This window comes from Sinocyclocheilus grahami, unplaced genomic scaffold, assembly GCF_001515645.1.
Source record: "Sinocyclocheilus grahami isolate Dianchi unplaced genomic scaffold, SAMN03320097.WGS_v1.1 scaffold394.1, whole genome shotgun sequence".
In the NCBI taxonomy this organism is placed as follows: Eukaryota; Metazoa; Chordata; class Actinopteri; order Cypriniformes; family Cyprinidae; genus Sinocyclocheilus; species Sinocyclocheilus grahami.
This window is the reverse complement of record NW_015505573.1, coordinates 1153423-1181121: the sequence shown is the minus strand read 5'-3', so window position 1 is coordinate 1181121 and position 27699 is coordinate 1153423. Positions and strand designations below refer to the sequence as shown.

General features: G+C 37.0%; 1 protein-coding gene across 1 annotated transcript; it reads left to right on the top strand.

Annotated features, from left to right (window-relative positions):
• The first annotated feature begins 1050 nt into the window (after positions 1-1050).
• LOC107550272 (ubiquitin carboxyl-terminal hydrolase CYLD-like) lies at positions 1051-26482 on the top strand. Its single transcript, XM_016231522.1, has 17 exons — positions 1051-1398; positions 10015-10645; positions 10941-11246; positions 13708-13711; positions 14479-14571; positions 15671-15787; positions 17383-17774; positions 18266-18431; positions 19490-19631; positions 21033-21155; positions 21274-21365; positions 22968-23034; positions 23153-23285; positions 23863-23971; positions 24148-24266; positions 24483-24699; positions 24851-26482. The coding sequence occupies exons 2-17, from the start codon at positions 10154-10156 to the stop codon at positions 25033-25035; spliced, it is 2757 nt and encodes a 918-aa protein (XP_016087008.1). The 5' UTR covers positions 1051-1398; positions 10015-10153; the 3' UTR covers positions 25036-26482.
• The last annotated feature ends 1217 nt before the right edge of the window (positions 26483-27699 follow it).

Below are 27699 nucleotides of genomic sequence, written 5' to 3'. Positions count from 1 at the left end.
TCTCACACAGTTCTGACAGTGTGTGCACACATCTATGTGTAGCCATTCATCCACATCTGAACAGAGTGGACAGTGAAATCCTGTAAATACAGAGTGATAAGGAAGAAAATCAAAAATCAAACCTGCTTTAAAACCCAGCAACACAACTGTAGCTGTATAACTTTACAACAGCAACACTGCTTTAACAAAAAAGCAAAACAGCAAGACTTATTTGACATCAAAACTAAAATTATAAAATGTTTTCTAATCATGCTTGCAGTACTTTGATGTCACACACAGAAAGGTCTGTGCAGTGCTGCTTCAGTCAAACACCTTTTGTGTTTTATTAGGAGATGCACAACAGTTCTTCTGTGGCTTTATAGGTAATATTTTCACTTACACAATTTAGCAAAATCAGACAATATATACCACAATATTAACTTCTTAATATTGAATTGTAAATAAATATCACATTTGGAACTGGTCAGTGCTCAAAAAATGCTGGGAAATCATTTCATGTAGCCCTACAAGAGTGATTACTGATCAACTTTCAAAGCTGCTACATAGTAACGACTTTCGAGGATCTTGATAGAAATGCAGTGGAGTGAAAAGTACAACATTTGTCTTTCAAATGTAGTGAAGTTAAAGTCATAAGTTCCTTCAAAGCTGCTACATAGTAACGACTTTCGAGGACCTTGATAGAAATGTAGCGGAGTGAAAAGTACAACATTTGTCTTTCAAATGTAGTGAAGTTAAAGTCACAAGTTTCCAGAAAAAAATATACTCAAGTAAAGTACAGATACTCAAAAAGTGTACTTAAGTACAATACTCAAGTAAATGTACTTAGTTACTGACTGCCTCTGCCTTAAATGCTTGGAAGAACTGAAAGGAAATAAACTGTAATGTACAACCTGACAACCTCCAGTTCCTTAAACTCCTCAGCCAAACTACTGGAAAACCCCAAGAGGCGGGGCGAAATAAAAGACATCCGAAATGACCAATCAGAGATATAGCTGTCACTCACTGGCCAATAGGAGAGCAAGTTTCTCTCCACTACTGTAGCATGTCTGGTTGAGCCTTCAGATACACAATCACACACAGTAAATAATAGTCACACTGATTTCAAATGAAACAGCGGCCTCGGCTCTACCGATATTACCGGATTTTTTTTTTCGTGTTTTCCTCAACGTCTCGCCGAGATTTTCCCCAGCGGTATTAAAGTGCACGGAGGAGGCGGCGGTCCCTCCATTAACCGGTAGTAATGCGGAGTGTAGCCAGCGCTGGCTTCAGCTAAGCCCATTCGACAATGTCACATAAACACCATCATCACTAGCAGCGCCACGAGAGCTTCACTGGAATATTTTTTTTCCAAATGCCATCGAAGACGGACGGGTGAAAACCGGTATATTTAAACGTCAGGTAAGAGGAGTCTGATCAGCTCGTGCTGATGTCACCTGTTTACCTCTAGAGTCTGATACATGATCAGCTTTAGATCTGTAACTGTAGCAGGATCCACTGATTATACATGGCAACACAGCGATGGCATTATATCTAAACCGAGCTCTAGGACTAGGAATAACAGCTAAAAGAGAAGCTGTTAATTTGCGTACCTTGCTGTACCTGATCATTGTTATTTAGTGTAAGGCCTGTCCATCTCTGCTGTATCGTTTTCACCCAGCAGTCACTGTGTAGAGAATGTGCATAACGCTGATGTGATGTTTACATTGGTGTATTACATAATAAATGTCGTGATTGCACTTTTAAAAACCTGTTCATATTGCTAATGCATTACAGGTATATTACAGCGTATTGCAGGTGTTCGCAGCTCTGCATGTTTTCTATGTTGACAAGGCATCAACTTCTCAGATCACTGTCTGTTGAATATTAAAGGATGGATGATGTGGAAGGAAAGACAGTCAACATAAACATTGTTGCTCAAAGCTGGAGGCCTTATGTGATTTAGTATTTTTCAGAGATGTGGTTCACTATTTTACTTGACTTTAAAATAACAGCCGAACAATGGGAATGCTAACAGATTGCTTTGTCCAGGTATTAATGACTTCCTTGAACCTTTTGGCCAAAAATCAAGTAGGGTTGGCTTGACTTAAAACCCCTTGGCGTGTTTGCCCAGATCCCTAATATTTACCAGCATGGCAAACAATGCATAGATAAGATGAAGGGTTATGTTTTTCAAAACTGTGTTGGCCTTTTTGGGATGGCAGGAGATGACATGTGCAATATCTGTAAAAGGTCATGCATTAAGGCATTCGTTGTCTCGTTTTATATTCTTGATAGTAGTCATTATGCAGTAGTGGTATGTGTGCACCATTATTGTGCATACAGGAAGCTCTGAGTGAGATTTAATTCGCTGTGAATTCCCCTGCTTCTGGGGAAAAACCGAACAGTCACTTAAGTCTCAGTGTTGATGCAAGTGTGTTTGGCAGGTTATTGTAATGTCGTGGTCATTGATGAAGTATGACATTTAGCCAAGTCAGTGGTTGTCATGTGATGTTGTATATATATATATATATATATATATATATTAGAGGTTGACCGATAGTGGATTTTACCTAGGTTTTTAGCTAGGTTGGACCAAACTGGCCAATACCAGTTAATCACCCGATAGTTTTTAAAATGGATACTTAACGAAAAATAAATAGTGCATTTATATATATATATAAAAGAGTACTGAACCATACTTTGTACATGAATAAAAATATTAATATAAAATAATAATTATATATTGATCATTAAACTTCTAAATGTAAAAATGTATTAGTAGATGTTGAAATTAACACACACTAACTAGATGGCCAGCTTTAAATATCTACACAAAGGCCATAGCATTGAAATTACATACATATGGATATTGTATATATACTCTCACACTTTAATTGCTTCTATTCTAGAACACGTGATGATTATAGCAAATGACAAAATAGGGCAGTCGCACACCGGGCAAAAAGCGCAAAAGTTGGGCAAAAGTTCACTTCAAAAATGATCGAAAAGTGGCATAGATAAGGTGTTAACCCCCCCCCCGCAAAACAGAAAGAAAAAGCACGATCTATATCTCTCTCTGTGAAGCATACAGACTTTATTAGAGCCACAGAAAGACAAACATTTCACTGAAAAATGGAGAATACACAATTTTACAGCCTAGGCCCTAGGGTGAAGTCATTATGTACATTAACAATGATTTGGGACAAATATGTAATTTAAAATGGAGAATACACAATTTTCCAGCCTAGGGTGAAGTCATTATGTACATTAACAACGATTTGGGACAAATATGTAATTTAATGGAAAACTGTGTGAATGGCGCTCTGTGGCGCGGCAGGATTTCTGTCGGCTGAATGAACGTGTCTGTCTCACGTCATAGCTTTAAACCTGCAATTTCGCTGGATAACAAATGCATTAAAGTGACCAGCTGGATATAAACTAATGCAAATAGATGTTAACAATCGTGACATTAAGCATTTGCATCAGACTTGAATGTGTTTTGGTCACATTAGCCATCCAAAAATTCTAATTAAACTTATGCGCAAAACTGGAATATCGCATAAAACATATGCAAATAAAGCACCGTTTCCATCCAATGAGTCAAAGAGAACAACATCGTCACTTCCTGGTAAACTGTGGCACTAAATATCACTAAGTATATAGGAGAAGCCACTGAATATAATAATTTTCATATATGATAAAAATTACTTGCACCTCAGAGCGAGCAGACGTAACACAATAAATGCTGTCAATGCTTTCGCAGGTGGATGCTGCTGTTTGGTAATGTAGTCGTGTAAGACAATTATTCAGAAATACTTTAACGACAGACTTTGCACAGGCATTTCAGAATGACCATAACAACATATAGATGCTGTGAACGAGATCGGTCCGCTGCTAGTCAAGTTATCCCATCTCATAGTGCAAAGTTCGATGCGCATGGAGGAATTTATTCGATAAATGTGTTTCCATCGTAGTTTATGCACATTTTTTCTTATCGGATAAAAAGTTTGTCCTACTCAAATGTGTGCATAAGTTTTTTATGCGCATCTTGGCGTTTCCATCCAGCGTTTTTTATGCAATATTCCAAAATGGGCATAAAAATAGGTGGATGGAAATGCAGCTATTGTTTTAACCGCTTGAGGTGCTGCTAATGTTCGCGTCCTCTCAGCCTTGAGAGCAAACATACTGCTGTCCTTTCTCCACTAAAATGCAGCATCTAGTCAACAAATGAATTACTTAGTAATGATATGAAAACATGCACTATAGTGCAGTGTGGACACACTGTTTCGTTGTCTGTTTTAAAGTGTCCCGCTTTGTGCAGCGTGCAGTGTCACCTGTCAAAACAAACAGCACGTGGTGCCACTCTTGTACTGTATAACCTAACCAATTTGGTGCCCTAGGCAAGATTTTAGCTGGTGCCCCTTGCATCGCAGCCAATTCCACCACGATCATTCACACGATACATTCATACTTAGCGCATTGTGAACAGTGAGCTTGCTCTGCCTGCTAATTTTCTCCTCTTTGGGTTTACAGACTCTGAAAAAAACAAACAAAAAAAACAACAAAAAAACGTCTTGTTCTGATTTATGGCCGATAGTCGATTGGTGCATCTCTGCTCAAATTCAAATATTAAACTGCTTTTATTTTGGTGGTTTGCCAGCAAATAAATAAATGCGCTGCAATGCATGTTTCAGAGTGAAGTGCTGCGTGTCATGGGCTGCACTCGAACACATTACCCATTTCACTCTGAAAACTGCAGCACATTGGTATTTTTGCATTAAATCGCAACCTTCGCGATATGACTATGGCATTAAGCTATAATGCAATATCGATTATATTTCAATATATAGTGCACCCCTAATTAAAATCATATAAAAAAAAACAAAAAACATTTGGGCACCCCTATGGATGGACGGCACCCCTAGCATTTGCCTATTTCGCCTATGCGACGGGCCGGCCCTGCCTTCAGCCGCTCCAGCAACGGACGCAACCCGCAAAAAACTACTGGCATGGATTTTTGCTGATAGTTCCGGCAGTCAACTATTAGTGCAAAACCGATACATCGGTCAACCTCTAGTATGTATGTATGTGAGTGTGTGTGTGTGTGTGTTTTTTTTTGTTTTTGCTCCCATTTTTCATGAGCTGAACTCAAAGATCTAAGACTTTTTCTATGTACACAAAAGGCCTATTTCTCTCAAATATTGTTCACAAATCTGTCTAAATCTGTGTTAGTGAGCACTCTCCTTTGCTGAGATAATCCATCCACCTCACAGGTGTGGCATATCAAGATGCTGATTAGACAGCATGATTATCTGAGACGGTTTATGACAGTTTGTGCAGAAATTCTTTGGTTATGCAAACCCAAATTGTTGCAGCAGCTGTCCGGGTGGCTGGTCTCAGATGATCTTGGAGGTGAAGATGCTGGATGTGGAGGTCCTGGGCTGGTGTGGTTACACGTGGTCTGCGGTTGTGAGGCCGGTTGGATGTACTGCCAAATTCTCTGAAACGCCTTTGGTGACGGCTTATGGTAGAGAAATTAACATTCAATTCACGGGCAACAGCTCTGGTGGACATTCCTGCAGTCAGCATGCCAATTGCACGCTCCCTCAAAACTTGCGACATCTGTGGTATTGTGCTGTGTGATAAAACGGCACATTTTAGAGTGGTCTTTTATTGTGGCCAGCCTAAGGCACACCTGTGCAGTAATCATGCTGTCTAATCAGCATCTTGATATGCCACACCTGTGAGGTGGATGGATTATCTCGGCAAAGGAGAAGTGCTCACTAACACAGATTTAGACAGATTTGTGAACAATATTTGAGAGAAATAGGCCTTTTGTGTACATAGAAAAAGACTTAGATCTTTGAGTTCAGCTCATGAAAAATGGGGGCAAAAACAAGTGTGTTGAGTTTATAATTTTGTTCAGTGTATGACTATCCTAACTATGCACAAGCATAGAAGCATTTTATTATTTGCATTTAGTGTTATTTTTCCCCTGCTCTATGAAACCCTGTCAGAACAGATGTGCGACCTATTTTTGGGTTGCGACCCACCAGTTCAGATACACTGATTTAAAATATGATTTAAAATATGTTGTGTTGAATTCTTCCTAAAAAGTTTTACGGAGAAAAAAAAACAGCCGAGATGGGTTTAGGTAGAATGTTAATGCTAAAGTATTCTGGTGTATAAGAGGTTGAAGCAGACAGATCTCAGTGTCCTGCAGCAGTCTGATTGTCTGACGCCATGGAATTTCCATTCAGATCACTTCACTCATGCATTGCTGTTTACGACAACTTTGTGTTCCTTAAGAAGAGAACCATGTTCAAAAGGCTCTGACTAGGTGTGTTACATTTTACACTGTTCACTTCATTCATTTGCATACATTATATTGAAAATAGTTGTCATAAGCCATATTCTGTTTTTATTTGCTTAATTTACTTAAAATCATATGAACATTACTAAAATAAAACTGTGACACAATATTTAACAATATTATTCTGGTTTTGACAGCATTTTGATATTGAACTGTTCTCATATTCATTAACCTTATGTTAAGTGCCTGAATTTTAACCTCGTTTAGGCATATCTGCAGTAGTGGAGTCTGCATGCATCCTTGCACAATGTTCCCAGCCATGGCCTTGCAGTTGCTAATTATGATAATAATATGGCAAATGCTAGTGGGTCACTGCTAGTTCCCTGGAGGGGAGCAGGAACGATTGGTCAGAGCTGGTAATTTTAGGTGGCAACACGAAGGGTACCAAAGTCCCTTTAAGGCTAGTCAGTTCACTCGGCAGCCATAATTGTAACACCCCCAGACAGCTATTTCCAGCCATGCAAGTATAGATCCTATTTATCTCCTTGAATGGAAAAAAGACAAACTCAATGTAACTGTTTGTCGACCTGGTATTTAATACCATATTTGAAATCAGAAATACAATCTAACAAAAATTATAAATTGTGATTTTTTAAATCAAAAAAGGCAAAAATTCCTTCTGAAACTGTTGCTTTTGGTGACATGAATAAGTATAGCATTTAAATTGAGGATTTGATATATATATTTATGTGGCCAAATGTAAGATGTAAGTTAAATGTAAGTTAGATCGGATAGCTATCTGATCAGTAAAAATGCATGAAGTGGCCAAGTGTAAATAGGCCCAAACAAATTATTGGCTTTGAAAAGCGGGACTCAGTCAAATTCATCTTTAAAATGGTTTATTTTGTTGTTGTTTTTTTGGCCAATGAATCACACTCAAAATACAAGTGTATGGAGTGGACAGAGTTTGTAACCATAACTGTACAAAAGCGCACAAAAAGAACTTGGTGTGTCTAAAGGCCCAATTTACTTTTTTCATTCTTCAATTAGAGGTAAATTGAAGTTTTGAAAATGCTGCTGGAACCACTTTATACAATAGGTTGCTTTAAAGCAAGCAGCTTTACAGTATTAAACATGCAAAAACAGTGTCACTGTTGCCTTCAGTTAAAATTACAATGTCCGTTTCTACTATAAAGCAGCTCAACTATAGCGTGTTCATGTTTTTACCCGCTTCTGACCTTGACGGACGGAACAGAAGAAATGGAGAAGATTTCTGTGTCAGAAGGCAGAGCCCCAAAGCACACCTACCTATTACATAATCGCCACAGGCCAGTGGTAGTTGTAGATTACACCAGCTGTATTACAGCTGGAGCATACTTTCCCAGAAAGTTTGCTTTGGCAAGCTGTTTTGAATTCCTGAACGGAACTCAAAACAAAACTTGTTTTTGCCTGATTTTGTAAGAAATGACGTCACACCAGTTAGTTCTTTGGTTTTGCTTAGAGATCGACCGATATGGGTTTTTCACTGGCCGATGCCGATATTTAGAAATCAGGGCAGCCGATGGCCACTATATGATGCCGATTTTTTTGGCCGATTTTCTTTTTTTCCCCCCTTCTTATAAAAGTGAGTTTGAGTAAATTATTTGTCATTTAAATGATAAATGACTTTATCAGGCATTACAGGAAAGACGAAATGAAAATGACATCGAAGCTTTTCTGAAGACGGTTGGTTCTTTTCAAAGATACATTCATATAAAAACACCTGCACTGCATTTTAATTTTGAAACGTGCAGTGCTCAGTTTATTCAACGAAGTATTAGCCTTTTGGAAAATAACTCAATATATGGGAAACACTAGACACTGCTATAAGTCAAATGGCCAAGTGATAACAAAAATAAAAGAGTTCACACATTTTACACCGCCTGCTGCTCAAAACTGCTTAAGAGTCCACTGGCCACGAGCGATGACATCGTGGATGCTATTGTCGGACCTACACACACATTTCACGAGGAAAGTTAACCTGCACGTTATAATCAGCCCAGAAGTTTCGTCTGAATTGCATGTGTTTCTGCATTCACATGCAAATGACGTGTTGCTCTTATGAATATGATAACTTTCCGACATCAATTCTAGTAGGGTAAAATGTAGTTACGCTTTCGAAACAGTTTGTTTTGCCCTGCCATCATTAGCTGAAGCTGTCTGTGAACAAGAAGCGGCTACAGAGTGTTAGTTGCGCCATCTCTCACGCAGCCAGAGAGAGATTCTCCTGCATTCCGTAAATAAGATGTAAATAAGATCAAGACCCTCGATCATGTCATGATCTATTCTGTTGTGCAGTGCTCAAAATTGGGGGCAACGTAAGCCAGTTCCACCGTAAAATGACCTCTGAATCATTTTTTTAACTGGTTCATTAAAACAATCTATCCGAAAGAACCTTTTCGTGGAGACGAATCAGACTTCTAAACACTATTAGCGAGCAAGAGGCAAATGGGTGCTTCTCAAAACGGAAGGCTGCATCCTCCAACTCAGATGAGCTCAGTACCAACTTTTCATTGTTTATTTTCGTGAATTGACATTCAGTGACGTGTGATGGTGTAGCAGCCGAGATATGCAGCCTTACGATGCAGCCTTCCGTTTGAGAGGCACCCATAGATAAGCTTTGTTGAACTGAAAACGGCTCTTCCAACCTTTGGAATTGACTAGGCCTGTCACGATATCAACTTTTTGTTGTGCAATATATTGCCCCAGAAATAATTGCGATAAGCGATATTATTGTCATTTTAAAGACCATTTTATGCCACTGAATATGTAATCATAATGTAACAGCATAATAATGCAAGAAGGCCTACACACTTCCAAATGACAACAAACTTTTAATTTTGAAGAATATTTAGATCATGGAAATTAAGTATCAAAATATTAGATACCTTAAAAAAACTTAATAAATAGACATGTTCTAACAAAAAGTGCAATGTAACAAGTAGAAAAAAAAGAAAAATTCACAAATAATTGTCTTGAGATTTTTTCATCTAAAGATTTTTCCTGGACCTTATTTTCTCTGTAAATTAAGGGTGCACACTATTGCTGAAAAACACAATCACTACTCAGCAGTCAGATGTCCGTATGCACAAAGGCACAGATCCCTAAACAAGGCCATATCTGCAGATGAAATTTTTTTGTAGAAGTATTTTTTAAAAATTTGAACTAGCACCAACTACACCACGCTATATACGAGAAGCTGCAAAAGACACAGGCGCAAGCGGAATGTACAAAACATGGTGACATTAATTTTTAAGTAAATATATTGGGCGATATATTGCGTCACCAAAAATTATTGAGGTCATGTACATATACTGCGAGATAAGTCGATATATTAATTATTGCGACAGGCCTAGAATCAACTCTCGATTCCCAAAGCCTCGGAATCGAGGAATCGATTATTTTTGGAATCGATTCCGAGCCCTAGCTACTGGCACTGGATTAATTACAATATGTAGTATTAACGTGATACCAATATTTCATTTTTTAATGATCACAGTTCTCGTCAATACTGGTATATTGCCCCCCCCCCCAATATTACGTAAGAGTGGATCTGTTGCAGACTGTGACAAAAACATGAGCTAAGAGACACTAGACAAACAAAAACTAGAACTTTGTTCTTTAACCTTTAACCTTTATACTTCATACTATTTCTTAAATATTCTCTTTCTCTCTTTTTCCAGCTCTTTTTGTCCATTCAGTCGATCCATCCCATTGAAAAGGTCATGAAAGCCCCCTCTTCCAAGTGTCAGTGACCCCTGATGAGCCACTGATCTTTGACGTGTGTTCCTGTCATCTTCAACCCTCTCCTGCTATGCAGCCATGAGCTCTGCGCTATGGAGCCAGGAGAAGTCAGCAGGCAGTTTCCGGGATGACTGGCGCTTCTACATTGTTGTAAAGGAGTGCACTGTGGAAAAGCCAGGCCAGAAGACTCTGCGCATCCCACGTGGCAGCCTCGGCCAGGCCTGCCAGGAGCGCAACAGCCTTGGTCGCACAATCCCGCCCAGCAAGGGTAAGCGCAGCCTACGCATCCTGGACCAGACTAATGTGGTGGTTAGCGTGGATGAACGGGACGTTATGGAGCTTGAGGAGAAGCTGGCAGAGCTGCTGTTCCCCATCACCAACTGCGAAGAGCGCTACAGCCTGCTGTGCAACAGAGCACGTCTGGACAGGGCCCGCGACATCAACTGCGGATCAAAAGTTCGAGTGCAGTTGAGGTTCGGCGACCAGCCCCTTCCAGGCGTGGTCCGCTTTAAAGGAGCTTTGCTGCCCGACAGAGCACTGAGTGGTATCTGGTTTGGTGTTGAATTGCTGGTGAGCAACACTGTTTGTCTTGTTTGACGTTGTTTGTCTGGTTTTGGGTTCACCTGGTCCTTGAGCGTGTGATCATTACAGAACAAAGCTGCATTTGTCTCCGGGGCTTAGCTGGGAGATTTGGACGAACATAACCTAAGCCTGTAGGCTGCTTTTGTGGGTGAAGACCAGTCTCAAACCTATCATCACACATCAACAATGCCTTTTGTTTTTATGGCACATACGTGATGTTATTTATGTGAGTTCTGATGTCTGTGTTGGTGAATGTAATGTCCTTTTCTCCTCTGTCTTTCAGGAGGAGGGCAGAGGTCAAGGTTTCACCGAGGGCTCTTATCAGGGTCAGCAGCTGTTTCGCTGTGAAGATGAATGCGGTGTCTTTGTTGCACTGGATAAACTTGAGCTCTGGGAAGATGATGAGCTGGAGGTAGATCGTGTGACGCTAGAGGATAATGACCCGGAAGTGGAAGGCGAAGGGCCGCCACTGGAGATCAACTCTCGAGTGTTGGTGCAGACGCGGGAAGGCCCAGAACGGGGCACTGTTATTTTCTGTGACTTACTCCCTGGCAACGAGAGTCTTGGATACTACGTTGGTGTTGATATGGTAAATTGATTAGACTGTTGAGTTGGTGAATAACTGTTTTTAGCTCTGGATGTTTAATATTACAGTTTTCATTAAGCAATGTATTTGTTCAGGCAGACCAGATATTTAAGATGGTGCTTTTTAAGTAAAGTTTTTATTAAGAAAACATCAGGGATGCACAGATATACAAATTCTGGCTGATACGATGAGACAGTATTCATGTTTCATGTTTTGGCTGCTAATTCATTAATTCTATATAATTTTGTCTAAATAAATTCTTCCTGAGATTTGATAAAGATTGCATTAAATTGAGTGTTTTTAAAGATTATCTTTTTGTGATGGTACCAATATATGGTGCATCTCTTGAAAATGCACTACTGTTCAAATGTTTAGGGTCATTAAGATATTTAAAGAAATATTACTTCTATGTAGCATGGCCATATTAAATTTATAATGACATTCATAATGTTATGAAAAATTTATATTTCAAATAAATGCTGTTCTTTTGAATTCATCAAAGAATCCCGAAAAAAAAGAAAAAGTTTTTTGAACACCAAATCAGCATATTAGAATGATTTCTGAAGGATCATGTGACACTGAAGACTGGAGTAATGACTGCTTAAAATACAGATATGTCATCACAGGAATAAATTACGTTTTAGAATATATTATAATAGAAAACAGTTATTTTAAGTTGTAATAAAATTTCACAATATTACTTGTTGCAGACGTTGTGAGCATAACTTTTATAACATTAAAAACATGAACACATCTTTATGTGTGTGTGTGTGGGCAAAACGTCTTGTCTTGGTTAATGTCTTAAAGCTACCACTCTTCCTTAATTTATCTGTTAAATGAAAGGAATCTGTAAATGTGGTCATCAGGGTGTAACCTGCTGCTTTATGTGTGATGCTGTTTATGATATTACCAAAATCATGTCAAAGTATTAGTATATTGTATCACAGAAAATGTATGCCATGTTATATTTGTTGGAAGTTTTACCCAAAAATGTTTTATCTTTTTCATAATTATAAAGTAGTACTTGTTTGAAAAAAAGAAAAATGACATTTTGTTTTTTTTATTTGGAACTCGCACCCAGAAAAATCAGATTATTAAATTGTTAATGCTATTGGACAAAGCCATACAATACAATGACCTTGAAATCTATATTTAAGCTGAAAAGAAAAAAGAAAATCTCCTTTGGCCCATGTAAGAAAGATAATCTTAAGGATTTTGAACAACAAGAGTAAATTATGATTTTTTTTCTTTTAGGCAAGCTATTTGCTTGTATGTATTTATTTATTTAGTCATTTATTAGACGCTTTTATCCAAAGCGACTAAATGAGGACAACAGAAGCAATCAACTGTAGTATTAAAACAACTAAAAACAGATCCAAAACTAAAAGCTAAAACTTTATAAATACTAACTTACTTATACCCATTTTAAAAATAAAGAGATTAAGTAGAAGTGACAAATGCATACAACAAAATTTCAAAACTTAACATTTAAATGAAAAACAAAAAAATAAAGCTAAAAACAATTAAAAATATTAAAGAACAAAAGGTATAAGAGTATAATAATGATTCTAACATAACACTAAGCCAAACACCAAAAAAACAACTACATGTGCATGTACAACCACACACACATGCATATATACTGTATATGTACTGTACATACACATTTATAAATTCAATATATATATTATTTCATTTCCATTTAGTTTGTTGAAGTATTAAAATAACTCAAATTAAATAAAACTAAAAACTTAATAAAATACCTATAAATACATAATAAATTCAGACATAATGTAACTAAAATTAAAATAAATAACAAATACAAATAATTCAAATCAAATGACAGTAGTTTATCAGTAATCCTAAAAAATAACACTGCCTATAGGCCTGTTTTTGTGAGTGGAGTGTGTGTAGCTCTCTTTGTTCCCTCTATTTATTGATTTGTTTGTGTGTGTGCATGTGTGTGTGTGTGTGTGGGCAAAACGTCTTGTCTTGGTTAATGTCTTAAAGCTACCGCTCTTCCTTAATTTATCTGTTAAATGAAAGGAATCTGTAAATGTGGTCATCAGGGTGTAACCTGCTGCTTTATGTGTGATGCTGTTTATGATATTACCAAAATCATGTCAAAGTATTAGTATATTGTATCACAGAAAATGTATGCCATGTTATATTTGTTGGAAGTTTTACCCAAAAATGTTTGATCTTTTTCATAATTATAAAGTAGTACTTGTTTGAAAAAAAGAAAAAAGAAAAATGACATTTTGTTTTTTTTATTTGGAACTCGCACCCAGAAAAATCAGATTATTAAATTGTTAATGCTATTGGACAAAGCCATACAATACAATGACCTTGAAATCTATATTTAAGCTGAAAAGAAAAAAGAAAATCTCCTTTGGCCCATGTAAGAAAGATAATCTTAAGGATTTTGAACAACAAGAGTAAATTATGATTTTTTTTCTTTTAGGCAAGCTATTTGCTTGTATGTATTTATTTATTTAGTCATTTATTAGACGCTTTTATCCAAAGCGACTAAATGAGGACAACAGAAGCAATCAACTGTAGTATTAAAACAACTAAAAACAGATCCAAAACTAAAAGCTAAAACTTTATAAATACTAACTTACTTATACCCATTTTAAAAATAAAGAGATTAAGTAGAAGTGACAAATGCATACAACAAAATTTCAAAACTTAACATTTAAATGAAAAACAAAAAAATAAAGCTAAAAACAATTACAAATATTAAAGAACAAAAGGTATAAGAGTATAATAATGATTCTAACATAACACTAAGCCAAACACCAAAAAAACAACTACATGTGCATGTACAACCACACACACATGCATATATACTGTATATGTACTGTACATACACATTTATAAATTCAATATATATATTATTTCATTTCCATTTAGTTTGTTGAAGTATTAAAATAACTCAAATTAAATAAAACTAAAAACTTAATAAAATACCTATAAATACATAATAAATTCAGACATAATGTAACTAAAATTAAAATAAATAACAAATACAAATAATTCAAATCAAATGACAGTAGTTTATCAGTAATCCTAAAAAATAACACTGCCAAACACACATGCTAAAAAACAACTTACCTACACATAGTAAGAAATGGTTATAAAAACTGAAACAGAAGCGAAACAAGTAATACAAGTAATAGTAATAGTAAAACAATAGTTGTATTGAAACCTGTGTGTATATAATTGTTTGCAGAATACTCCATGCAAGATCAGAGGCTGCCCAAAGTCTTTGCCTGCAGGGGCGGCAGTGACAAACCTGGCAGCCAGAGCAAACCAAAGAGTAAAGGTATTAATCCTGTAATATCTAAATACAGTTGCTGGAAATAAGTTTACAACACCAAACATTTTAGATACCAATGGAATTTCACTATTTCAATAAAAGATCTCAAGTAATTATTGAAAAAAGTAAACAATCAATGACAAAAGATATTCAGTCAAGAGCAGTGAGTGATTTTTCTCTTTTTCTTTTGTTGTTTTATTAACACTAACAGCATAAACTGCAGCAGCAGGTATATTAATATAATGTCACTTCAGTCCTAATATACAGATACGATATATTATTGATAAATTTTTTTTTTACTCTTTACGTTCACTTAAGACATAACCAACTGTGTTTATGTGAATACTCTCCAAGATGGACATTTGATATATCTTGTGAGTATTTAACCATTTAGCCATAAACCCCAGTGACTAGCAAAGATTTACTAAGCAGGATTTTGGGTGCATGCAGCATGAGCAACAGTTGCACGCTGCCAGCAAAACCACCTGCATTTTGCCACTTCCCATGTTTTCTTGAAAAATAAACTAGACACTCGCCACTGCTGTGTCCCTTATATATTGCTGATGTTATATTATACATTTTACGGTGATTATCTCATTTTGGTAATATTTTACATAATTTGTTACTGAGCTTGCATGTCCAGTTACACACTGTATTTAAAACATACATAACTGTACATAACTGTACTGCAGTTCTCTCTCTATATATCCGCTGGACTCTTCTTTACAGTGTTGTTAGAGATCCCCAACATAAAGATCATATGCGCTTGTTAAAAGTATTGAATCTGTATTTACTCAATGTAATGAAAATCTGTGGTTTTTAAAACCAGTTTGAAAGAAATGCTTTTGTTAACGAACTAATGTTTTGTTTAAATGTGTAAATTTGTCCTTAATTCTGTCCTAATGGATCATGTGAAATCTTCACCAGACTTGTTATTTCGGCAAGAATACACACAAAATGAGTTGGTGAACATGTAATCCCACATGTATTCCCTCTTTCTATCTCTCTCTCTCTCTCTCTCTCTCTCTCTCTCTCTCTCACACACACACACACACACAAACACACACACACTGTTTACTGTCTTCCTATCGTAACTCTTATTCAGGGTTAGGCCTGCAGCCTGGCAGCAGGAGCAAGTCTGAGTTTTATTATACGCTAAATGGCAGTTCGGTTGATCACCCTGCCCAGTCCAAAGCCAAAAGCACATGGTACATAGATGAAGGTAATCAATAATCAATACAGATGGAAGACTGGGAAACTCTACAAATAAACATCTTAACAGCAAGGTGCCTTCCTGCTAATATCTTGCCTAAAATTAGCCCACACTCAACTTTAGTTACTTTTAATAGTCTTGGCATGAATAAGTAACCACATGTTAATCAGTGCATCAGCAGTGATTTGAAAAGGCAACTTGCTGCTGAGATCTTTTATTAGGAGTCCGGTTCACTATGACATGAGTGGCACATGACCTCATAGCATGACATTGATCAGAAATCAAATATCTCAGGTGTCATTCTGAATGTTCTGTACTACAGTCATTTGTGTTTGCACATTCAGTTTTCAACTACATGTAGTTATAAGGCAATGATTAAGTTATGAGTAATTAATGACTATGAATAATGAGTAAATTAGTAATTAATTGACTCACGTTTAAATCAGTTAAAGTAATTACCGGTATTTATTTTGTATTTGTGATCTTTTTTTGATAAGAAACTGCATTCATTTGTTAATTGAAGCACACATAGAATGCTTAGAATTTGTGGCCAGTTTTATGTATGATTTGTGAAAGCCTTTTATATTTTGGTATTAGGCATACTTGGTATATCTCCACTCATCCATTGTGTAATTGTGTGTTTGAATGTGTGTGTTTGCCATTGAACACAGACTGTATTCCTTATAACATTGCTTTCATCTGTGTAATAATTTCATATTTCATGCCACTCTTTACTAACATGCACTGTTGGAGAATGTTGCAGGGGTGGTCTGTGATTAGTTAAGGGGTTCATATTGTGTGGCCTGTTATGCTTTCATTCTCATTCTCATTCACCAGGCTGTCATTCTTCCAGGGGTGACTTTTTTTGTAGCCCAATGTTTCTCATTTCATGTGTATGCTTCAGTGAGGAGAAAAGCACTAATCAGCTTTGAATGGACATCATGTTTTGGTTAAGCTTTTTTAGTGAACACTACCGTTCAAAAGTTTGGGTCAGCAAGATTGAATTTTTTTTGCTTTTTAACGAGGATGCATTAAATTGATCAAAAGTGACAGTACACATGCACACATATATAAATATATAATATTTCTATTTCAAATAAATGCTTTTTTAAAACTTTCTATTAATCAAGTAATGGATTTTTTTTTAGCTGTTTTCAATATTGCTATTAAGAAATGTTACTTGGGCACCACATCAGCATAGAGTGATTTCTGAAGGATCATGTGACACTGAAGACTTTAAAATGTATTCAGATAGGAAACTGATATTTTAAAATGTAATAATATTTGGCAGTATTACAGGTTTACTTTATTTTTGATCAAATAAATGCAGCCTTGGTGAGCATAAGAGACTTCTTTCAAAAACAAACAAACAAAAAAAAAAACCCCAAAATTTTGAACGGCAGTATATTAATGTAAATCACCTTAATGACAGATGATTGTTGAAGATGCTCTTTTGAAACATTATCTGTGAATCCATTTATGATGACGTCAACTGGTCAGTTTATATTGGTTAAACAATTTCTGGTCCTCCACACTGATGCATCATCTGGTTATCATGACCTCTAGGTACAGCCTCTTATTTGTTTGGCTTTGTTTCTTGATAGTCGGCGAGGACCCGGCCAAATCCCTGACGGACACCCCCCCAGACTTCAACCCAAGCTCGTCTCCTTCTCGAGCTCCACCCATACCCTCCTCACTGTCCAATGATAACAAGTTCCACTCCCTGCCCTTTAGCTTGAGCCACAAAGTTGGCCCCAGTGGGAGCATGAGCCACGGCCCTCTCTCCCTGTCCGCTGGCTCAGTGATGGGGGAGCAGCAAGAGGTCCTGCCACCTGCTACCACTCCTGTCCAGAGGCCTCCGTCGCCAACACAAAGCCAGCCAGGGTTAGAGGTCGGGTCATTGGTGGAGGTTAAAGAGAACCCACCGCTGTGTGGGGTCATCCGCTGGGTTGGTCTACCTCCAGGACTTCAAGAGCCGCTAGCTGGGCTAGAGCTGGTCAGTAGGTGTATGTGTGTTTGCTGTACTGTAACTATAAGTTAATATAAATACACCACCATTTAAACATTTGTGGTCAGTGAGGTTTTTTCTTCAGACATTAATACTTTTATTCAGCAAGGATCAAAAGCGACAGTATAGACTTTGACATTATTACAATAGATTTCTGTTTTAAATAATCAAGAATCCTGAAAAAAATGTTTCACAATTTCCAAAGCAAAACTGTTTTCAGCCTTTATAATAATTAGAAATGTTTCTTGAGCACCAAATCAGCATATTAGAATGATTTCTAAAGGATCATGTGTACTGAAGATTGGAGTAATGGCTGATATCACAGGAATAAATTAAATTTTAAAATGTATAAAAAAAATTTTTTTTTAATATTTCACAATATTACTGTTTTTACTAAATTTTTTGATCAAATAAATGCATCTTCGGTGAGCATAAGAGACTTTCAAAAACATTTAAAAAATCATACTCCGTGTGTTTAGGAGGAGGAGTGTGTGGGCTGCACTGATGGAACGTTTAAAGGGATTCGTTATTTTACGTGTCCACCAAAGAAAGCTCTGTTTGTCAAACTGAAGTGCTGCAGGCCTGACTCACGATTTCCATCCTTACATCATTCACCCAACCCCATAGAACGATGCAACTCCATAGGTAAGAAACACACTTTAATTGTCAGAGTCCATGTTCCTATGCTTATGATAGGCCTACAGTAAACCAGATTAAGGGTTATTTAATGTTAATGTCCAGTGCTGTACAAGCTTTATAAACAGCATTTGCAGCATAATGTTGATTTATCAAAAAACAACAACTTTTTTTAAGAGCAAAAATTGCAGTTACATTAACACTCTTCTTAATTTTCTGTGTTCTGCTCTGTCTAGTGCATAATTGAAAGCACAAGCCTGTAAAAATATACTCTGTTGACCCTGAATGCAGAAAGACACATTCTGCTTGTGCAAAGTATGCACTTTGTTTTTGAGGCTCAGATCACTAGTACATACTGATGATGTGATTTGATCTCCACACAAACAAAAAAAAATCAGGCTGCACATGGATAGTGTGCAGACAACAGCAGATTGTTCTGATGGCAAAAATTACGGCACACAGTCTGTCCATGAGCTGGAGTGGAACGCGGACAAGATGAATATACTTTTGGCATAACAGTGGAAGTAAATAAACCAGCATTCCAGCATTAGTTTTAGTTAAATAAATGTTTATTTTTTGATCTGTAAAGTTTTCAAAATCCTTTGTATGTATACATTTTTAAAGTGGATGAACTGGTGTGCATTGCAGACATGTAGGTGTAGTTATCTCCATGTAAACTGCTTTACTTATAGTTGTGTCATGTCTTTTTCTGGTATCTTTTTGTAAATCATGCATAAGCATATGTCACCATGACAAAGCAGTTTGAATTAAACTTTACACAGACGAGAATAGGAAGTGATTATGTCATACTAGTATTATGTATTATAAATAAATTTTGGCTATACATTGAAAACAGCATGTTTTCATAATTTATATTGAAGTTTTTTTTTTTTTTTAAGTATATTTATGTTGAAGTTTATTCTGTGTAGCAATTAACATTTGCACTGACAGTAGATCTTAACATGTTGATGTCAGAACACTTTTTTTTTTTTATTATTATTTCTGTACACTGAAGCTTACATCGTACTTAATCGATATGACTGATCAATATGTTTTTTTTCCTGCAGCTTTTGGGGGTTACCTAAGCGAAGTAGTTAATGAGAACACTCCTCCTCGGACAGAAAATGATGGTTTGGAGGTGATGGTGGGGAAAAAGAAAGGAATACAAGGACATTACAACTCCTGCTATCTGGACTCTACTCTGTTCTGGTGAGCACACACACACCCAAACACACACTGGCTCACACACACAAAAGTGAGGACTCTCCATAGGCATAATGTGTTTTCAATCATGACAACTCTCAGTAGATTTTAGCATGGTGATGGATATAACAATGTTAATGTATTTGGTCTTGGCGGAATAGACCTGCTACGCTGCTATATTTATGTTGAAGTTTATTCTGTGTAGCAATTAACATTTGCACTGACAGTAGATCTTAACATGTTGATGTCAGAACACTTTTTTTTTTAATTATTATTTCTGTACACTGAAGCTTACATCGTACTTAATCGATATGACTGATCAATATGTTTTTTTTCCTGCAGCTTTTGGGGGTTACCTAAGCGAAGTAGTTAATGAGAACACTCCTCCTCGGACAGAAAATGATGGTTTGGAGGTGATGGTGGGGAAAAAGAAAGGAATACAAGGACATTACAACTCCTGCTATCTGGACTCTACTCTGTTCTGGTGAGCACACACACACCCAAACACACACTGGCTCACACACACAAAAGTGAGGACTCTCCATAGGCATAATGTGTTTTCAATCATGACAACTCTCAGTAGATTTTAGCATGGTGATGGATATAACAATGTTAATGTATTTGGTCTTGGCGGAATAGACCTGCTACGCTGCTGCTGTTGGTTATTGCTGTAGTTGTAGATTATTGCTGCTGCTGCAAGCAAGTACAGGAACTTGCTACTGCCAATGCATACGGCGATATGGTGCCGTGAGTATTTAAGACATACTGCTGCTGCACAAATAGCATATAAAATAACCCGTAGCAGATCTATACAGGTGGAGCTGGGGAAGGTGGAGGGTTTCAGAGAAACTCTGAAAGCGCACTGCAGGAATCTCTAGTGAATGCTAGCCAGCCATATAAATGCAAGGCAGCAAGCTCATTGGCTGCATATGCAGCATGAACCAATCAGCTTGTGCCAAGTAGTTTAACTCTCTGAATATCATCGGTTACGTTAACAACCCGTCAGCCTGCGTTTCATGACTGAACTATGTATTTATACTGTACAAACCGTATATTCTCTCATCCTACACCTAACCCTACCCCTCACAGAAAACTTTCTGCATTTTTACATTCTCAAAAAAACAAATTCTGTATGATTTATAAGCTTGTTTCCCCATGGGGACCTCAGTTTAGGTCCCCACGGTGACACGAGTCCCCGTGAGTTGGTGTGTATTCAGGTTTAAGTCCCCACTGGGATAGAAAAACATGTACACACACATACACGTGTTTACACAGTTAAGTGCGGGAATTACTTTATGCATTACACATTACATTTGTTTAACACTACTGCATTGCATAAATTTGCATACAAGATGATTTCTTAATGTTAAATTTGTAAATATTCTTCTGTCTCTTTCTGTGTGTCAGTCTTTTCTCCTTTAGTTCTGTGTTGGATACGGTGCTCCTGAGACCAAGATCTAAGACTGATGTAGAATATTACAAAGAGACACAAGATTTACTACGCACAGAAATAGTCAACCCACTGCGAATGTGAGTGGCACAGAATGAAAACATTCTACAATTAAGCATTGATCCAAATATTCCCTTTTACTCATTCTCTGTGACAGAACTGGTTGTAATCTTTTATTAATCTGTGTGAATTTGTTAGACATGGCTACGTGTGCGCCACTAAAATCATGAAACTTAGGAGGATATTGGAGAAAGTGGAGGCAGCGTCAGGATTCACTTCAGAAGAGAAAGGTGAGAATAGTCTCAGGCCATGTCCACACGTACACAGGTATTTTTATAAACAGAGTTTTTCCTTCTTTTTCGTTTTTAAAAAAATCTCTGTCCACATGAAAACGCAAACGCATGCTATGAAGCACTGTCAAGAGCATGCCAAACCAACAGGTGGTGATATAATCTCAACCATAAAGCCATGTTGGCCAATCAGAAGCCTGAAAAAGTTTCCAGTAGGCGGAGATAACAGCGCAGGCTCCGTCATTCCACAAGCCAAAAACTCCGGTTTCGCTGCCTACATGATAACACTGCAACCGGAGTTTTTGAAATCTTTACCCTGGCAGGCGTTTTCAAAAATGTTCAATTTCAGTGACCTGGTGCTGCTTTTGTGTGTGGACCAGAAAAAGCTGTGGACAGGGCCTCAGTGTCTTTCAAAAGATATGTATTGATAAAGAAATACTGCCCTCTAGGGGTGCAAACAGAAGCTGATGTGTGAAAATCAAATTAGCTTTTGTGATATTTTCATTTTGAGTGTCTGTGATCTTGAGGAACAACACAGAAGGGTAGAACATCGATTATTAGAGGTGCACCACTATGATTTTTACAGGAAATGTTTATACTACATTGTACTGGTTGGAAAACATTAAGAAATAATATTTTCAGCTACACAGTATGACAGTAATATAATGATGTCAGATTTCTTGTAATGTTATTATGTCATCACTTGTTCTTAGATTTTTGAGAACACGCTATCCCCTCAGAAACTGTTATTATGATACCAAGTAGTTTGGGTGGGATTTAAAAAAAAAAAAGTTCAATTACTTCATAGAAGCTTTTAAGGATCTTTTATCTTGAATACCTCCTGCTGTTTTAGGGAACATCGTGCAAACATACTTAAACACAGGTGGCGTCTATTATGTCCACTTTGTACTTCTATAAAGTTATCACACACTGCCCTGTTATGACACAGAGAACATTCCATTCTTAATAAAATAAGAGTAAATAGTTAGAGATAAAGTTATAAACTTTTATAAGAATGCTAATTAAATGCACAATATTTATTTTACTGTGTATTTATCTGACAGTAGTCAAAGTTATATTTATTTATTGTACTTTATTTATAGTGCATTTAACTACTGTGTACTAACATTTAAATTAATAATTTGATAAGCTGCACTTATTATATACATACATGTTTTTACATTGTACTTTTATTAAAACAAAATAAAATAAAAACTGGATGTAATTACATCTCTATATAATTTCTGTCATTTGATCTATAATAACACTGTTAACGCACCCCTAGCCCATGCCCCGAAACGTGTCCCTAATATTACGTGTATCAAAAATGCATGGTTCAAAAACAATTTTATTTATTTTTTGACTTAAGTAAAGACACTTAATATAAAGTGGGACTTCAAAATTAGATATGTTCAACACCAAAAAACAAAACATTATTATAAAAAAAAAACCTTTCAGGATGATCTACATATTAACTACAAAATATTTGTGAGATGAATTGTAATAAATTATTTTAATTTGATTGATTGCCATAGTATTATCTAAATGTGTTACAGTATTTCTGTGTTGAGTGACATAGCAAGGCATTCTCTTTCTGTTTAGATCCTGAGGAGTTCCTCAATATCCTGTTTCATCACATCCTGAGAGTCGACCCTCTTCTCAAACTTCGGTGCGCCTCTCACACTCTTCAAATCCACGCTAGAATCAGCATTCTCGGGAGCTCCACGAAGCTATTATCAAAGAGTGGTGTTTTTGTCTTTGTAAAAACATGATTGTATCATTTGCAGGTCTGCAGGACAGAAGGTTCAGGACTGTTACTTCTATCAAATCTTTATGGATAAGAAAGATAAAGTGCTGGTGCCAACCAGCCAGCAACTTCTGGAGTGGTCCTTCATCAACAGTGATCTCAAATTTGCAGAGGTATGTACACAAGACATGCTCTGGATCTTTCCTCTGTGAACAACATAATTAGTGGAGAGGCCACTTTCACTTCCATGTTTTATTGTTCTTTACAACATATTCTTTTATTTTGCTATGAAAAGAAAAACAAAAAAAAACATTTTAAATCTTTTTTTTTTTTTCATATGTACTGTATGTATTCGGGGTTGGTAAGATTGAATGTTTTTTAAAAAGTCTCTTATGCTCATCAAGGATGCATTTAAAAAAAAAAATCCAAAATAAAGTAAAAACAGTAATATCGTGAAATTGTAATTTCGATTATTTGAATAGGAAGTATAAAAGAACTGCAACTATTAAAAATAGAAACCTTTTGTAATATCCTAAATGTCTTTACGGTCACCTCTGATCAATTTAATGCATCCTTGCTAAAGTGACATTTTGAATTTTTCCCAAATAAGCACATAGAAAAAACACCCAATTAAAAGAGAATTAAAAGATGAATTTAGAGGAGAATTTACACATCCAAATATGTTGGTTAGTGTGGTGCAAGGACAAATGAAGTGTACTGACATGTTCTTGTCTGTTTGTTTCTGTCCAGGCCCCTTCTTGCCTTATAATTCAAATGCCTCGTTTTGGGAAGGACTTTAAGATGTTTAATAAGATCTTCCCTTCTCTGGAGCTTGACATCACCGATCTATTAGATGACAGTGAGTCAGTTCAGTAACTGATTTGATTTGTGCTGGTATTAGAATAACATTCCACATACTAAAGTAATGTATCTGTGTTTGAGATAAAGAACTAATATTATTGTAATATGCATCATTCTGGCTGTGCTTCATTTTTTTCTGTGTTTAAAGGAAAATTATATTAATGTTTTTGTCAGCTCCTAGAGAATGTCGAATTTGTGGTGGCTTAGCTCTTTACGAATGCAGAGAGTGCTATGAAGATTGTGACATCACGCCAGGAAAGATCAAGCAGTACTGCGAGAAGTGCAATACACAGGTAGGACACAGACACAAACATGCTCTTCTAGCTCTAAGAACATTGTTATCTTCTCTGCAATACCTTTCATATCCACTAGATGGAGACTTTTCCAAATGAATAATGCTGAAACACTCTTATCCATAGTAGTTCCTTTCAGTGGTTAAATATACATGATTGTGCAGATTTATGTGTACATGTTTTTTCTGTATATGTGTTCACTTCCTGCAACTTTAGGTACATCTGCACCCACGGCGTAAGTCTCATCGGTATGTTAAGTTATCGGTCCCTAAAGAGCTACACGAGTCGGTTTGGAGACAGGGATCTTACCCTCACCAGCAGATGGAGCTATTTGCCGTGCTCTGCATTGAGACAAGCCACTATGTCGCCTTTGTCAAATACGGATCCGCAGACTCGGCCTGGCTATTCTTCGATAGTATGGCTGACCGTGATGGTACAGAGGACCTTTTATCTAATATAATTTCTATAAAATCTAATATAAATGTAATAAAACTCTCACTTCTTGAGTCACAATAATGAATAGACTCATTATTCTTTAATTGTCAACTTTTTTTCTAACTCCTTTTTTCTGTTTTTGGTGGCAGGTGGTCAGAACGGGTTTAACATCCCACAGGTTTCCCCATGCCCTGAAGTAGGGGCCTACCTGAAGATGACCCCGGAGGAACTCCACGCACTGGACCCCAAGAACATCCAGGGCTATGCACGCAGACTTCTCTGTGACGCCTATATGTGCATGTACCAGAGTCCCACCATGAGCCTCTATAAATAGAGAAGGAGGAATAAAGAAGGATGGAAAGGTAGGAAAGCAAATGGCAGAGAGATGAGGGAACAAGGGAACAGAGGAAAGGGGCTGTAGTGAAGAGAGAATGAGGAAGAAAAGAAAGAAGAAAAGTGCCCAAGAAGATGCACTTGAGATTGAATCTCCCACATCCAGTTACCTCATCCTCTCTTCTGCGTCTCTCTGTACATACTGCAGGGTAAATACGGTCATGAGAGTGAAGGCAAGATCAAGAGAACGAACAAAAAAGCCTATTTGCACTGTGTGAGAGCATATGTGTTTGTTGAAGTGTTGTTGTTGTTTTCTCTGATTTGTGCCGTCTTTGGCTCAGCTCAAACTCTTGAGTGTTCAGAGCGGTGTTTTGCACGGAGAGAATTCGCAATCTTTCCAGCCCTCAGGTGTTTCGCAGACGCTCACTCACCTGATGGCTTCACATTCGCTACGCACCGCCAGAGCTGACCCCTCCAAACAGCAACACATTCTACCCCTGTAAATGAAACCTTGGATGAATGTCCAAAACAGGATGTTTCTGTTCTGTCTGAATGCCTCCACTCATCACCAACCCATTTTAATGCACTGCAGCGTCCAGCATTAATTATAGTTCAGACGCACTGTGTGTAGTCCCTGTTTTTGCCTTTGTATTTTGCTGTGAAGTCTTTGTCTGGTGTGTTCACATACAGCAGAGCCCTTGACTGCCATGCACGGGTTCCAGATCAAGACAGAAGAATGAGATGATTAAGCACAGGGGTTTTTTTGACATGAAGAATTATATAATTGAGCTTTTTCTTGTTAAAATAGGAATTATTTCATTTTATTATAATAGTTTTTTTTATAAATATGGATATTATGTTATTTTAAATATTGCAAAAAATACTAGCAACTCCCCAGGCCATGCTCTCAAAGTCATAAATTAGCTGTAAATTACTTCCTATAGATACAAGCCAAATTTGGCAAGTATTATGATAATATTATGATATTCCAAAGGTTACTGCTTTGCAGTCAAGGACGTGTTCATGTTATAAAAAACCTATTTCTAGTTCCTATTTGTATATGACATGCTCTGGTTTGAGTGTTCACGGCTGAGGCTGAGTGGGCAAGCGCTGTTTTATGCTAAACTGCAGTGCTGATGGCTAATTTGCAGAAACACTGTTCATCAAGATACTGGTTTGATGCACTGTGCACATTTTTGCTATGGGTTATCGGACTGTTTACACATCCTGGTTTAAACTAAAGAGTCATGAAAAGAAACTTGCATTGGGATCGTTTTGTAATCTCTGCTGATGTAACTGTACACTATGGGAGAGATTCTTCGTGAGCGACTGTAATGGGAGAAAGAATGACGACTGGTGTACTTGTGTAAAATGAAGCCAGGTGGACTTTATTATATCTGTGCTGTTCTCTTAAATGTTAACTAAATTAAAACGCCATTTTGAAAACAGCTTTTGTGGTAATGGCTGCACTGCTTTTGATTTGCTCATTTGGGATTGTTTGTTAAAATGTGTTTGTTTTTTAAATAGAAGTGAAGACAAGCAAGAGGAAGGAGTGCAGTTTGTATGTGTGTGTGTGAGTAAAGTGAATATTTACCTCGAAAAGTTGACAGATGTGCCACCAAGCTGTGAAAATCTCTGTCTTCGCATGTCACTGAGATGTGTGCAGCATTTGTGCTTTGATGCCAGCAGTGTTTTCATCTGCCACATGTGTGAGTGTGAGTGTGAGTGTGTGTGTGTGTGTGTGTGTTTGCAGACGGACGAGGTGTGTTTGGATGTCCATTGCCTTCAGTGCTGTCATAAGTCTGTGAGTGTTTGTGTGGGGATTTGTCAACTGCCAGCGGTGCTGCTTTCACCTGTCACCTGTGTGGATCCCATTAACATGGTGTCACGACCAGGGCATGATGTGGTCTCGGACGCAAACACTCCAATGCTGGAAAGATGGGGCTGATCTGTAGTGAAGGCTCAAAAACTACAGTCACAAACACACCCACACACACACACACACACACACACACACACACACACACACACACACACACACACACACACACACACACACACACACGCGCGTGCGCATGCCACATCTAGTCTTCACCCCTGATGACCTCATATGGTCACGGCCATTACAGTTGTACCAGTAGATGAGGAATATCAATAAACAACATGTACTTATTGTGGCTTTAGGTGTATGATTTGTTTTAGTGTTAGTTACTATAATGGATAATTTACTCTTATTACTATAATACATACAAGCGATGTTTAAGAAGGACACATTTAAATACCAAATTGCTACCAAATTTCCCAAATCGCTGATTGTCCACTGTACATTTGGATACTCATAATAGGTCTGTTGGTGCTTTATAAATCATGGGTTAACACTTTACAATAAGGTCTCATTTGTTAACATGAATTAATGCATTAACTAACATGAACTAACAATGATATAAACTTTTATTAAATTTTGTTAATGTTAGTACAATTCTTAAAAATATATTAGTAAATGTTGAGATTAATGATAATTAAGATGAATAAAAGTATTGTTTATTGTCAATTCATGCACTGTAAACAAACATTTTTCAAAGTTCTAAATAAAACTGATTATTGGAGTACATTTGCAAGAAAATACTATTTCGGTGTTTGTACTTAAAAAAATTCACTAATGTGT

Bases quoted from the DNA above. Each gene is read 5' to 3' on its own strand.
- LOC107550272 (XM_016231522.1), top strand. From the start codon at position 10,154: ATGAGCTCTGCGCTATGGAGCCAGGAGAAGTCAGCAGGCAGTTTCCGG. The intron at 18,432-19,489 runs GTAAGAAACACA...TTTTTCCTGCAG, and splicing joins AGAACGATGCAACTCCATAG to CTTTTGGGGGTTACCTAAGC. The intron at 19,632-21,032 runs GTGAGCACACAC...TCTGTGTGTCAG, and splicing joins CTGGACTCTACTCTGTTCTG to TCTTTTCTCCTTTAGTTCTG.